This window comes from Neovison vison, chromosome 2, assembly GCF_020171115.1.
Source record: "Neovison vison isolate M4711 chromosome 2, ASM_NN_V1, whole genome shotgun sequence".
NCBI classification, from domain to species: domain Eukaryota; kingdom Metazoa; phylum Chordata; class Mammalia; order Carnivora; family Mustelidae; genus Neogale; species Neogale vison.
Window position 1 is genome coordinate 223,975,941 of NC_058092.1, and position 14,784 is coordinate 223,990,724.

A 14,784-nucleotide genomic window follows, 5' to 3' on the forward strand; every position below is an offset into this window, starting at 1 on the left:
TTATGTATTATTATGTATATATGTATTATTATGAGATTTGACCTTAGTGACTCATAAATAATACAACAAAATATTCAGGCTTCATATGTGACCTAGTCAAATTTTCTTAAGGATCTGATTATTGAGCTCAGAATACTAGGTAACTTTTTCTTGGTTTCTTTAAGCTATATTCAAGAAGTCATAAACAACTATCTCAGAAACAGTATGCTTTGTTCATTTCTTAAAAGAGGTGTGTTTATGGGAAACTGTGGTGTAATGGATGGATTCAGACAGATTTGGGATTAAATCCTAGTTATTTCATTTGTTAGTTGCATGATTTTGAGCAAGCTACTTGATTCTCCAGGCCTTACTTTACTCCCTCATAAAAAAGAGCGAGTATTTAGCTTTCAGGCGAATAATGTGGATTAGAGGTAGTATATCTAAAGTTCTTGGTTTTTAGGACAGCTCAATGGATGTTAAGTTTTTAAAAATTATATTCATTGTAGTTATTGTAAAATTTATTATTATTATTAAGCCTGGTAAGCACAATAACTGACATGTAATAATACTTTCTTTACTCTCCAATCTAAGTCACTCTTGAGTATTTACAGAAAATAAATTTAAAAGACCGATTCATAAATGTTTTGCAGTTAAGATGTGAAACATACATAAGTTTGAAGTTTTATATGATTACGTGATCTGGTATACAATTAACACTTTATTAAAATGCATAATTAAGAGCTTACTCTGCCGTAAAACTTCACTAGGTTGGACTAGTTAAGGCAAAAGACTAGTTTGATTTGCAGGTTATTTATCTATTTATTAGAATTTTGTTTTAATTGAGTAATTCCAGTTACTGTTATTAGTCATTAGCTACTGTTATTCACTTAATTCCACCCAGTTTTGTTTTTCAGTTTCTTTAAAATATTTCTGAATACCTTTCGAGATGTAATTAATAGTGTTAGTGGCTGTATTTACTTATAAACAATGAGCTCATTATCTTTGTTTTTCTAAATTGGTTAAGTAGAGATGTTGTACTTTTAATCTTTAACAAAATCTTTACAGTCCATAGTTAAAGTTGTAAGTCATGCTCAAGTAATTATAAATTCTGCCTTATCAAAGTACAGATTAATGAGATTCTACTTTTCTTTGGAGGGAAGGAAACATGTTCTTCATCAATATTAATGTTGCTTCCATGAAATCTGTAATAGTGTATTTTGCTTAACTTTGCATTTAAAATATTTTGTATTTAAGGTTTCATTCAAATCCAGAGCACTTAGTTCTTATGAAATTGGCGTAGGCATTTTGTATGTTTATATTTTAACACTTTACTCCTTTTTGAGTTTAGTCCTGTTTTGCTTTTAAAATAGCCTCATTCTCAAAAGCTCGTTGGAACCTGATTGTGTACTTAGGTCCTCTTAATATTTGCTGTTTACTCTCGCTTTTTACCTAGGTGTGTTGATCTTGCTTTCTTTCACACACAGACTAGTGTACTATTTCTGAAAGAATTTAGTAGTTTTTCTGACTATATTTGCATTCTGCCCCATTATAGACTCTTTACCATCTACCCCCCCCCCACACTCAGCCCTTCCTTAGAGATAGTAATGGTTTATGTTTTAATGGAAAGGTTTAGGTAAGTTATCTCTGCCTTTTCCTTTAATCATGATAGTCTGTTTTGTGTAAATTTCAGGATTAGAATGGCTGAACACTGCAGAACCTATTTCTGTCTACAAGGATCTGTGTGGAAAAGTAGTCATCCTGGATTTCTTCACCTACTGCTGCATAAACTGCATTCACCTATTGCCTGATCTTCATGCATTAGAACACACATACTCTGATAAAGGTATCTGCCCTTTAATTGGTTTCTAGCAGACTGTCCAGGCATAGGCACTGGAGGAGTAGCTGACTCATTTGCTCATAGGAAAATGAACATTTGGCAAGACTTCAGTGATTCTAAAAGTAATTTCTAATCTATGATTTAAGGACTCCCTGTACCTTCTCATGAAGAGTTAAGCTTAGTGATAATGGTTTGCCTTCCTAAGGAACCAAGATTTAGTATATTTTTTTTTCCTCTGAGGTTAAGGACATGATTTACTTTTTTAAGATCAAGTATTTTTTAAAAGTTCATTATGTATATTTAGACTTACCTAAATTTGTCCTATGAGAAAGTAAAACTTGTGACTCTAATCTTACACTCTTCTCACTAAGATATAAAGGTTTAAAGTTCTTATTAGGAAATGTGATTAGACTTCCTTTAATTTCAGATGACATGAACTACAGTGGAATGCCAAATATTATAGCAGATACTTTTTCTTTGACCCTGCTTTATTAAAAAATGATTTATAAAGGTTAATGTTTTCCAAAGCACACTAGGAAATCCTCTTTTATGGTATTACAAATTCTGAAGATGTGAGAGATTATACTTAGTATTTGCTTTAGAACTTTGAAATTTTTTCAGATCTCTTTCCTCTTGTTTACTTTCTTTTAAAAAAGAGCGTATGAGGTTAATGCAACTAATTAAAGGTTTGATTTAATTAGGCTTAAATTAACACAATGGAGTGATAAAAGGGGTAGAGGATCACTGATCTTAGAGTAAAAATGAGAATATATTACAGAATTGAAAGATAACTTGGTTTTTAAAAAAAGAGTGAATATTAAAAAGGAATGCTGAGTTAAACTCTTCAGAGCAAATGAAACCTCAGATGCTTATAAATTATAATATATTTTATCTTAAAATTGCCAGTCAGTGAGCTTTATAAAGGTCTCTGGTATTACTGGTAGCTAACTCATGTTTTCAAAAGTTTAATCTGTATTGATTTAAGAAGTAAAAGTATCTTATTAGATGCTAGTTTTGGATCCCTGTGTGTTTTGGTCAAGCTCATGCAAGTGAATGTATTTTTTGAACATGTGATATATGCAGAGTACTCTGCTAGCTGCTGAGGAGATATGTAACAGAGTTGAATAAAAGGCATCATGGAACCTGTGGAAAAGTGATTCACTTTGCTTAGAAGCATTGGAAAAGATTTCACAGAGGAGCAGACTGTTAAGCTTGAACTTGAGAAGTAAACAGGACTACAGCTGAAAATGAAAAGGGAGCTGGATAAAGCTGGCTGAGGAAGTGACAGATAAGTAGGCAGGCATGGAAGAGTGGGCTTTTTGGGGAGAGGTCAGTAGTTCAGTGTGGCCGGATTGTAGGGACTTCTGGGGAAAATGAGAGGAAGGTGCCTTAGGTTCAGACCAGCTGTGAAAAGTTTCATTATTAAGAATTAACATTTTAGTAGCTTAGCCTTTCTCTTCCACTGAAGATACAGAGATATTTAAAGTTGTTTTTGATTTATTTATTTTAAAAAAAGATTTATTATCTTACTTGCCAGAGAGAGAGAGATTGAGAATGAGAGCAAGCGCGAGCGTGCACGCGCAGGAGTGGGGGGGGGTGGCAGGCAGAGGGAAAACAGGCTCCCCACTGAGCAGGGAGCCATGTGATGCGGGGCTCAATCCCAGGACCCTAGGATTCTGACTTGAGTCAAAGGCAGACACTTAACTGACTGAGCCACGCAGGCATCCCTGTTTGTTTGTTTAATAGGAGGATGAAAGACTAGGTTAAGAATTCCAGAATTAACTGTTTCCATACTTAGATAACCCGTAAAAGACTGTATGTGGTTAACTTAATTACTGCACACTTGAAGCAAATTCAAGAATTTATTGGAATGGGTCTTTGTAATCTCTTTATCCGTTTACTGGAGCATCATTTTTATAGCACATTGTGACACAAAATAAAAACTATTTCTACATGCAAATGCACTTCTGAGAAGTAAGATTCTTGAAGTGATCCCAACACTGTAATTTCAAAGAAACAATACTTCAGTAATATGCCACTTTATGAAAATGCTGGTAACTTCAAAATATTTTTAATTGTTCAAAATATACATTCAGTTCATATTCACAAAAGCAGGTATACCCAGAGATTTTCATATGAAAGCTCAATAAGCTGTCACTAAATTAATTTGCTTTCTTACAGCGAATGTGTCTTGTCTCATCACTATCTGCTACGTTTCTGAACATATTTGCAGCAATGCTAATAGTTTTTGAAGTGACATTCAGTAGCCTATTTTAAATTCCATGGACTATTCAGCTCATTTCATCAGTAAGCCAGAAATGCTCAGCCAACTGAGGAAGTGCTTATTAATTCAAAAACAGCCTGAAAAGGGTCCAAATTAATACCCAGTCTCCTTCCTCTATAAAATAGCTTTTAAAATTAAGTTTGTAACGGTGACCGGTATCATTTTCATGATAGCATGAGACATAAATGCCTTTTGATCTTTAGGAAATTCTTAAACGTAGCCGTGCCCTAAGGTTGTTATTGATTCATAATGATTTAGCACATGTTTACATTAACTGATTAACTTACATTAACTGATAGGTAGCTCACATTTTGGGGTTTTATTTTCCTCTTTGTACTTGAGAATATATAAAACTGTCTTTTTATGCTGGATGCATTAATGATAGTGTTATTATATAGTACACAAATGTAGCACAATGGTTATTAAGGAAAAATATTCTTATTTCATAAAAAAATCTATTAGGAACACTTGACATATTTTAAAATGTGACTGCTAGGTATATGTTAATGCATAATTAAATCAGACTTAACCTAAATGCTAGGATTACTACTGGGTAAATGCTGGTATTCTCACTATGAGGTAGACGCTAATTTTCTGTTTTAACTTTATTAAAAATTAGAAGAATGAGTTCTAATTTTATAATGAAACTAAACCTTCCAGTGACTCCAAATATAATTTGATGGTGTGTCAGGTTTCCCAGTACCATCCCCAGGTTCCATAATTCTTTAGGAGGACTCACAGCTATAATTTGTTACAGCTAAAGGATACAACGTGAAAGCAGCAAAGGGAAGAGGTGCCTGAATGAGGCTAAATCCAGAGGAGACAAAACACAGGCTTCCTATTCCCTCAGTAGAGTCATACCAGACAACTTAATAGCCAGCGAGGAGTTGTTACAGCGCATTTGAGATGTTACCAGGGACTCTCATTAGAGACTCAGCAACCAAGGTTTTTCCTGGGGGCTGGCCAAAATAGGCAGCTTCTGGAGGAATTTTCTGCAGGAAAATTCTAGAGTCCCAGAAAGAAAGCAGGTGTTCAGCATAAACCATATTATTCGTACACCAGTTTAGGCCTAGCAAGCCATTCTTACCGTTCTGGGAATGGCAGGAACCCTCCTGAAATCCTGGCAAGGGCCACCCTTGTAAGCAGGCCTTCAAAAGAATACCAGTCAGACATGCTATGTTAATTCTTAATATGTACACACTTCATATTTTCTCTCTGAAGCAGTCCTTATATTCTGTTTTAAATAGATGAAGTATGATGAAAATACTGGTCAGTTTGTGGCACGTTGAGGGTATGTCAGGAGAGACACAGGGCAATGTCCGTTTTTGAAATTATAAAAAAAATCTTCTTAAAAATTTCAGATTTGTTTCAGCTCTGTGTTTTAGTGTTCAGTGATTTTGGTCTTTTCATGTTTCTATTGCTTTTAGTATGAAACCTAAAATCCTACCTGTCCACACCCTACTCCTCTTCCTCACGGTGTTCTAGCTTCCCCGGCTTGCCTTTAGTTCCTCAGTGTCACGGCTCCTCTTGCTTTAAGGCCCTGACACTTAGTGTTCTCTCGGCTTAGAATACCCTTATCTTTTCTAGTCTAGGGAAGTGTCATCCTTGTCGTTTAGATCTCAGAATGTCTCCATTTACAATTTCCTAGCATGTAAAACTCCTCAACTGTTTTTCAGTCCTTGCATTTACCTAGGTTATTACAGTGTTTGTGATTAAACTGTGCTTTCTACTATATATTATATAAATATGTGATATATACTGCTATATACAGTTATAATCTAGTACAATTCTGTATATTTGTATCTCTGAAAAATAAGACCTTTGAAGTTTTTAAAATTATTTTTTGAAGTTATTATTTTATTACTAATATTTTAGAAGTGGTTATTCTTTTTATATGGCTTCTCCTTCCCACTTCCCTCCCAGTTTTCCCTCCTCCATTTCCCTCTCCCTCCTTTCCTTCCATATGGAGTAGTTTTGATCCCTATGCTGGCAAATGATTCATAAAGTGAAGGATCTTTTACATTCTATTTTTTATTGTGTATGATTAACAGAAAAAGCAAAGTATTTTTTTAATCTGTTTAAGATTATTGACACTGAAAAAAATGTGAGGCATCGTTACTTAGCAGTTGTCTTTATAGATTAATATAGTGTATTTAGACAATATAGTATGGTTTATATATTGTAACATAAATTTCTTCACTGTTCATGTCCCATCTAGTCACTGTTTTGTTTCCTACTGTGTACTAAGCACTGTGCTAGTGAATAATGAAACATGCACGATACCTAAATAATTAATAGGAATTATAGTCTTGTTAACAGGGGCAAGACTTATAATCAAATACTCACCAATAGCTTTATAATTTCTGATTAGTGCTAAGGAAAATTATAGGGTCTATGAAACAAATAATGGAGTTTAATCTGGAGGAATTTAAAGACTAAGAGTAAAAAGTGAGCTTGAGATCTAGATGAAAAATGTGGCTTTACCGGGTGAAAGAGGGTGAAGAACATAGCAGGCCGAAGGAGCATTGTGTGTTAAGGCATCAAAGCAAGAGGAATAATGATATTCTGGATGAACCAGAAGATGGCCCGGCTGCTATAGCACCCTGAGGAGTGGTAAATATACTGGGAAGATGAGATTTGGTTTTTATACAAAGGGCAATGAAAGAGGGTGGAATGAAGAGGGTAATGATGAGATTTGTGTTTGTTTACAGATTAGTCGCACTCTTGGATGGGTAACTAATTAGTGTTCAAGAACGGATGTAAGAGATCTATATGACAAGGTTGTTGTGCTCCCTCTGGGACCTGATAATAGCTTGAAACTAGTTATAGAGGAATAAAACTAATAGCATTTGGTTATGGGTTAAATATGGATGATGAGAGAGGGCTCTTGGGTTATTACAGAGATCTCCTAGGTAGGTTTTTGGCTTGTGTAATTGGACAGATGCTGGTGCCATTCAGAGAAAGGACACACTATAGAAAGGACAGTTTTGGAAGGGAAGGTCATGGATTTAGTGTAAATTATCTTTGAGATTTGCACTTCATTCTCCATATGACTTCCATTGCTCTTAAGGATAACATCTAAAACATCCTTAAAATGACTTACAATTTTGATCCTACCTATAGGGTTTTTTTTTCTTATTTTGTCCCCTGCTTCCCTTTGTTCTCTGCGTTTAGTCACTTACCGTCTTTAATCTCTTCTGTCTTTCATGTGTGTTGTTTTCGCTCCATGAATCTCCTTCCTTATTCTCTTCCCCTGGTTAGCACCTTCTCAGGATTCCCATCTCCCCCTAATCTTCACTTCTTCGAAGAACTGTTAGGTAATGTTTATCGGAAGGAGTGTATGTGTGTGTATGTTGATGTAATGTGTGTTTTGCTGTATATGTATTGTGTGTATGCATGTTAAACATATATATAAAGATTTGACTCATTAATTCTTATTTAATTCATTGGGTTATAATCATCACCGTCAGTATGCAGATGTTCAGATTTTCCCTGTTTGACGACTGGAATCCTCGTCGGGCTGTCACCTGTGTCATTTTGACATGCCCTTACATTCTTTGAGTACTTCCTTACTTGTCACAACAAAGTATTTAAAGGTTCCTCTTGTACTTTCCCAGCCCCTTCTCTGAATCAGCTGTTTCTCCAGGGAGCTCTGATTCCTTTTAGTATTGAATATTGGGAATATTGGTTTTGAGAAATCAAGGTCTATGCTGCTTGTGCTCATTGCTGTTGGGGTGTCTTTGCTTCTAGTCCTTCTCAACTAATTCAAAACTAACTTGGACTAGTCTTTCCCACTCCCCATGAGGTTATGTTATTCATTTGAAGTACAGTTAGATTCATTTGTTTGTATTTTTAGTTGATTTTGTTTGTTTTTGAGGATATAAAATTTAAACAGGGTCCTGAAAGTCAGAACTGTGTAGACAGTATAGTTCCATCTACCCATGTCTTCTGCCTGTTTCTTATTCTTTCCATTCCATTCTTCCAATCTTTCTATTTTCTTTCTTAGAAAAATACTAATGGTAACCTACTCTGTTTTTGTTCATTTTGCTTTTTTTAATGTATCAGTGTATCCTGGTAGCCACTCCATATAGAGAACTTCCTGATTATTTTTAATAGTACATAGCACTCCATTGTGTGTGTGTGTGTGTGTGTGTTGTAATTTATAATAATAAATAATTCATTGTCCTTTCCTTTGTATCAGCCCTTAGTTTGTTTTCAATATTTAACAGTTAACAAACAGTGAATAACTTTGTGAATATGTTTTTATATTGCTGGTGTCATATCTTAAGGGTAAGTTCTTAGAAGGGGGATTTCTGGGTCAAAGTTAAATACATACAGCATAGTTTTGTTGGGTATGGCTCTATTCAGCACCAGGAGACTTGTACTAGTTGGCATTCCTGCTAAGAGAAGGTAAGATGCTTCTTTCCCCACTGCTGCCCCAGTAAAATGTATTGACATGCATTTTAATTTGGACTGATTTAATAGGTGAGTGGTATCTTGGTGTAGTTTTATTTATTTTTTACATAAACGCTGCATCCAGCATGGGACTCAAACTTGTCCTGACACCAAGGGTTGCTTGCTCTTCTGACGGAGCCAGACAGGTACCCCTTGCTGTAGTTTTAAATTGCATTTTAGAATGTGATTAGAAGTGTTTTCATTTATTTGTGGCTATTTATTGTAAGTAGGGTTTCACCTAGCCTTAAATACTCTAACTGGTTGTTGTATAGGTTTATAAAGGCTATTGATTTTTATCTATTAATTTTATGTTCTGCTTCCCAAATCTTTTATTACTTGGTTTGGTTTTATAATGGTTTCTCTGTGGTTTCCCTAACATGCTATATTATCTTCAAAGAAATTTTCCAAATCTTATTTCTGTAATTGATTTCTCTTATCTAATTTTGTTAGCTAAAAACCCCCTCCCAATTCATTATTCAGTAGTAGTAGAGACGGGGGGCACCTTTGCTTTGTCTTTATCTTATTGGAAATACTTCTCATTTTTCTCCGTTAAGTAAGAGGCTGGTTTTAGGGTTTAGTTATATTTATTTAATCAGTTAACAAAGTATTGAGGGACAAAATTTACTTTAAGGAAATTATATCTCAGTGTAACGGATGTTAAAAACAGGAACCTATCTCTCCTACTTCTGGGTTTGGAGGAGAAGGAAGGCCACCTGATTTTGAATCTCCTCATTTATCTTTTCATCTTCCTCAAATACAAAAACAAAAAGAGTAACTAAAACCACACTTGATCATTCATTCAGCAGTAGTAAAAGACAGAATATCATGGCCTTCAAATTACCTGTATTGAGAAATAAACTGAATTCCATTAAAGGTCCTCTTCCTGCAAGCCTGAGGTACTGGAACAGGAATGGGAGAGGCTAAAAGACTCCATGAAAAAAAGGAGAGTGGATCACAGCTCTTGGGCAAGGTACAGAGTGACCCCTTAACCAGTAGAAAGAGAAACTCCAAAATTAGATGCAAAATATTTTTATTTTTTATTTTTTATTTTTTTTAAAGATTGTTATTTATTTATTTGACAGAGAGAGATCACAAGTAGGCAGAGAGGCAGGCAGAGAGAGAGAGGAGGAAGCAGGCTCCCCGCTGAGCAAAGAGCCCGATGTGGGGCCCGATCCCAGGACCCTGGGATTATGACCTGAGCCGAAGGCAGAGGCTTTAACCCACTGAGCCACCCAGGCGCCCCATAGATGCAAAATATTGAACACAGTTTTCGATCATAATACTAGCTCTTGAAGGAGGAGTGTGGGACTAAGAACAGAAGCTTGAGAGAAGCATTGCTTCTTAGAGTGAATTGGATACAGAGGTGTAGTTTCCCTTGAAGATAGTTTACTTAAAAAATTTTTTTTTAAATAAGAGGGAAAAGTTAAGGATCCTGCAGGAAAAAAAAGAAAAAGAAAAAAAAGAAAGAAAGTACACATCAATCCCTCCTTCTAACGATGCTACCCAAAAATGAAGCTACATAGGAAAAGGGAACTGTTGGAAAAGCACACCCTCAACCTAGGAGCCCTGTCCACAAAATGGAGAATATTAAAAAGCAGATCACATCCATATAAAACTACAAAAAGCTGAAAATGTGGTTCAGAGTTGAAATGCTGATGAACATTCTTGCTTAAAAATGAGCAGGGGGTGGCTGGTGGCTCAGTTGGCTGGCAGCTGCCTTCAGCTCAGGTCATGATCCCAGAGTCCTGGGATCGAGCCCCGCATCAGGCTCCCCGCTCAGCGGGAGGCCTGCCTCTCCCACTCCCTCTGCTTGTGTTCCCTCTCTTGCTGTGTCTCTCTCTGTAAAATAAATAAAATCTTTTTAAAAAGTGATCCAAAAAATGATAAAAACTGTAACACAACCCATACTGAATTATAGATAGATCAATCAATCTATCCTCAAACAGCATTTAGAATACTGGAAAAGGATCTTGATTCAGAAATTCAAAAACTAAGAATGTAAATGCCCCCACCACCCCACCCAAAGGTGTAAGAAATAAGTGGTGCTTGAATTCAGAAAAGGAGTAAGAAAAGATCAGAATTATGTTAGAAATGAAGACTAAATTATAAGGTGCCTAAGGGGCAATAAAGTCATATAAAATGAATAAGGGGCATTGAAGTAAAGCAGGAGGTAAACAAACTTAGAGAATGAAAATTGGCTAGAAAAAAAAAGTAGAAACAGGAAATGATTGAACAGAAAGACAGACAGAAGAGATCAAACATAAGACTGCTTAAAGACTAAAGACAAAAATCAAAACAACTGACCAAAACTAATAATGTAAAATTAGAATCCAAAAAATGCTATGAAAATAAAAGAAACCTTGAATCTACATATTGAAAGGTACTACCAGATACCAGGGAAAACTGACACAGAATAACAGCCCAAGAAGTATCCTATTTTAAACTATTATACCTTAGAGATGTTCAAGAAATTATAGGACCTAGGGCACCTGGGTGGTTCAGTGGGTTAAGCCTCTGCCTTCAGCTCAGGTCATGATCTCGGGTTCCTGGGATCAAACCCCACATCGGGGTCTCTGCTCAGCAGGGAACATGCTTCCTCCCCTCTCTCTGCCTGCCTTTCTGCCCACTTGTGACCTCTCTCCCTGTCAAATAAATAAAAATCTTAAAAAAAAAAAAAAAGAAATTTCAGGACCTCCAAGAAAAATGATGACTTTCAGAAGCATGTAAATTGGACAGGACAGACTTGACATACGTAACATACATAGCAAAGCAATAGTACATTTTAAAGAATCTTATATAGAGAAACTATAAACCAAGGATGTTATAGCTAACCAGTTATCTTTCAAGATTCAATCAGGCTTATAGAAAACTAGTTTTGAATGTTCAAGAACTCAGAGAATCACCTGTGAATAGATGCACCTGTGAATCTACTTTCTGGTGAATCCACTTGAGAGATGGATGGCTGAAGATTTCATATGAATATCCATGATGAGAAATAATAAAGGATTTATTATGGGCTCTTGACCTTATATAGTTGCAGGAGCTGCTTATCTAGTCTGCATATGACTGTTACTTGTGTTTCTGGTGCCTCAACTTGAAGTCAGCTGGTCAGGCAGTTGAAAAGGAAAGAGGGGGTTGAAATAAAGGAGAGCAGAAGCAGCTGCCACCTGCAGGCATGAACTGGGACCCATGCAGACTTCCAAGCTAAATAGTGAGGTGACCAACAGAGTAAGTTGTTGTCCTTTGTTGTGGAGTTACACACTCATCTGACTTAGGAGTTGGAGAAGCTGAGGGAGGAGATCCTGGCAGGAGCTGTGGTTCAGCTGTGGGAGGCTTAGGTGCTATCCCACAACCAGCCGACCAGCAAGGTGAGGCGGCAGATAAGCTGCAGAGTGTGAAATGCAGCAGCGCATGGTCGCTGCACTGTCTTCCAGGCAAAAGAGAATATGGCTGCTGCTGCCTCTGCGCCTTCCAGTTCGCTCGTGGAGTATCTCTTTCACTAAAGGGTAAGAACTAGGCAGGGAATAGAATACTGGAAAACAGTTTCACTTTAGCTAAATTGACAAAATATAACTCTGTCACCTGTGAGTAGAAGAATAATGTAAAATCATATAGAGATAGAATACAAGTAAAAAGAAAGGGAAAAAAGAAGGAGAGAATGGAAAGCAGAAAACTATTGATTATTGTATAGGTAATAGGTGGGAATTAAAGGATGCCATTTAAAAATGATTGACCGGGGCGCCTGGGTGTCTCGGTCGGTTGAGTGTCTGACTCTTGGTTTCTGCTCAGGTCAGGATCTTAGGGTGGTGGGATCAGGCCTTGCATCAGCTCCAAACTCAGTGCAGAGTCTGCTTGAGATTCTCTCTCTCTCCTTCTGTTCCTCCCCCTGCGTGCTTGCTCTCTCTCTCTCTCTCTCTAATTAATTAATTAATTAATTAGAAAAATTCTTTTTTTTTTTTTAAAGATTTTATTTATTTATTTGACAGAGAGAAATCACAAGTAGACGGAGAGGCAGGCAGAGAGAGAGAGAGGGAAGCAGGCTCCCTGCTGAGCAGAGAGCCCGATGCGGGACTCGATCCCAGGACCCTGAGATCATGACCTGATCCGAAGGCAGCGGCTTAACCCACTGAGCCACCCAGGCGCCCTAATTAGAAAAATTCTTGACCAGATAATAAAAGGATATGAAAAATGGGGATTAATACTTTTGTAAAATGATAAAAGGTATTATTACAAAGGTAACCATTGTAATAAAAATTGAAACCCAAAGAACATGTTTTTAAATATTAATTACAGTATAGTTAAGATACAGTGTTACATTAGTTTCAGGTGTACAATATAGTGTCTCAGCAATTCTATTCTCTGAGCACCTAGTGCTCATGATGACAAGTATAGTCTTAATCCCCATCGCCTATTTCATCCATCACCCCACTTCCTCCCTTCTGGTAACCATCAGTTTGTTCTCTATAGTTAAGAGTCTGTTTCTTGGCTTGTCTCTTTCTCTTTTTTCTTTTGCTCATTCGTTTCTTAAATTCCACAGATGAGTGAAATTATATGGTATTTGTCTTTCTCTGACTTATTTCACTTAACATTATACTCACTAACTATCCATGTTGTTGCAAATGTTAAGATTTCATTCTTTTTTATGGCTGAATAATATTTCTGTGTGTGTGTGTGTGTGTGTGTGTGTGTACACACATGTTTATCTGTTCATTTCTGGATGGACATTTGGGCTGCTTCCATAGCTTGGCTGTTTTAAATAATGCCGCAATAAATACAGGAGTGTGTGTATCTTTTTGAATTAGTGTTTTTGTATGTTGGGGGTAAATACCCATTTCTGTGATTACTGGATTGTAGGATAGTTCTATTTTTAATTTTTTGAGGAAACTCCATACTGTTTTTCACAGTGCCTGCACCAGTTTGTGTTCCGACCAGCAGTGCAAGAGGGTTCCTTTTTCTCCACATACTCACCAACGTTTGTTTCCCGTGTTTCTGATTTTAGCCATTCTGGTAGGTGTGAGGTGATACCTCATTGTGGTTCTAATTTGCATTTTTGCTGCTGGTGAGTAATGTTGAGTATCTTTTCATGTGTCTTTTAGCCGTCTGGATGTCTTCTTTGGAAAAATATTCATGTCTTTTGCCCATTTTTAAATTGGGTTATTTGTTTCTTGGGTGTTGAGTTGTATCTGCTCTTTATATATTTTGGATACTAACCCTTTATTGGATGTGTCATTTGCAAATACCTCTCCCATTCAGTAGATTGCCTTTTAGTTTTGTTGATTGTTTTCTTTGCTGTGCAGAAACATTTTCTTTTGATTTCGACCCAATAATATATTTTTGCTTTTACTTCTCTTGCTTCAGGAGACGTATCTAGAAAAATATCGCTATGGCTGTTGTTAGAGAAATGACTGCGTTCTTGTCAAAGATTTTTATGGTTTCAGGTCTTTAATCCATTTTAGGTCTTTAATCCATTTTGAGTTTATTTTTGTGTATGGTAAAAAATTGGCCCACTTTCATTCTTTTGCATGTATCTGTCCAGTTTTCCCAACACCATTTGAAAAAGACACTTTCTCTTTCTTATTGTTTATTCATTCCTCCTTTGTCAAAGATTAATTGACCATGTAATTATGGGTTTATTTCTGGGTTTTCTATTCCATTGATCATTGTGTCTATTTTTATGCCAGTACCATACAGTTTTTTTTTTTAAAGATTTTATTTATTTATTTGACAGAGAGAAATCACAAGTAGACAGAGAGGCAGGCAGAGAGAGAGAGAGGGAAGCAGGCTCCCTGCTGAGCAGAGAGCCCGATGCGGGACTCGATCCCAGGACCCTGAGATCATGACCTGAGCCGAAGGCAGCGGCTTAACGCACTGAGCCACCCAGGCGCCCAGTACCATACAGTTTTAATTGCTACCACTTTGTAGTATAACTTGAAGTCTGGAATTAGGAGACCTCCAGTTTTGCTTTAAGATTTTCTTTAGTTATTTGATAGAGAGAGGGGGAGAGCACAAGTAGGCAGAGCAGCAGGCAGAGAGAGATGGAAGAAGCAGGCTCCCCATTGAGCAGGGAGCCTGATGTGGGGCTTGATCCCAGAACCCCAGGATCCTGACCTGAGCTGAAGGCAGATGCTTAGCCAATTGACCCACCCAGGCACCCCTGTTTTTCTTTTTCAAGATTTCTTTGGCTATTTGAGGTCTTTTATGTGTTTTCCTAGATTTTTATAGCAGGATA

At 36.7% G+C, this 14,784-nt stretch overlaps 1 protein-coding gene across 1 annotated transcript in view; it reads left to right on the forward strand.

The window, feature by feature from the left end:
- The window catches only part of NHLRC2 (NHL repeat containing 2), a 58,886-nt gene that overhangs the window by 1,603 nt on the left and 42,499 nt on the right, over positions 1-14,784 (forward strand). Inside the window, exon 2 of the mRNA XM_044240570.1 lies at positions 1,670-1,822. Coding sequence (XP_044096505.1) covers positions 1,670-1,822 — 153 coding nt within the window. The remainder of the gene's footprint in view (positions 1-1,669; positions 1,823-14,784) is intronic.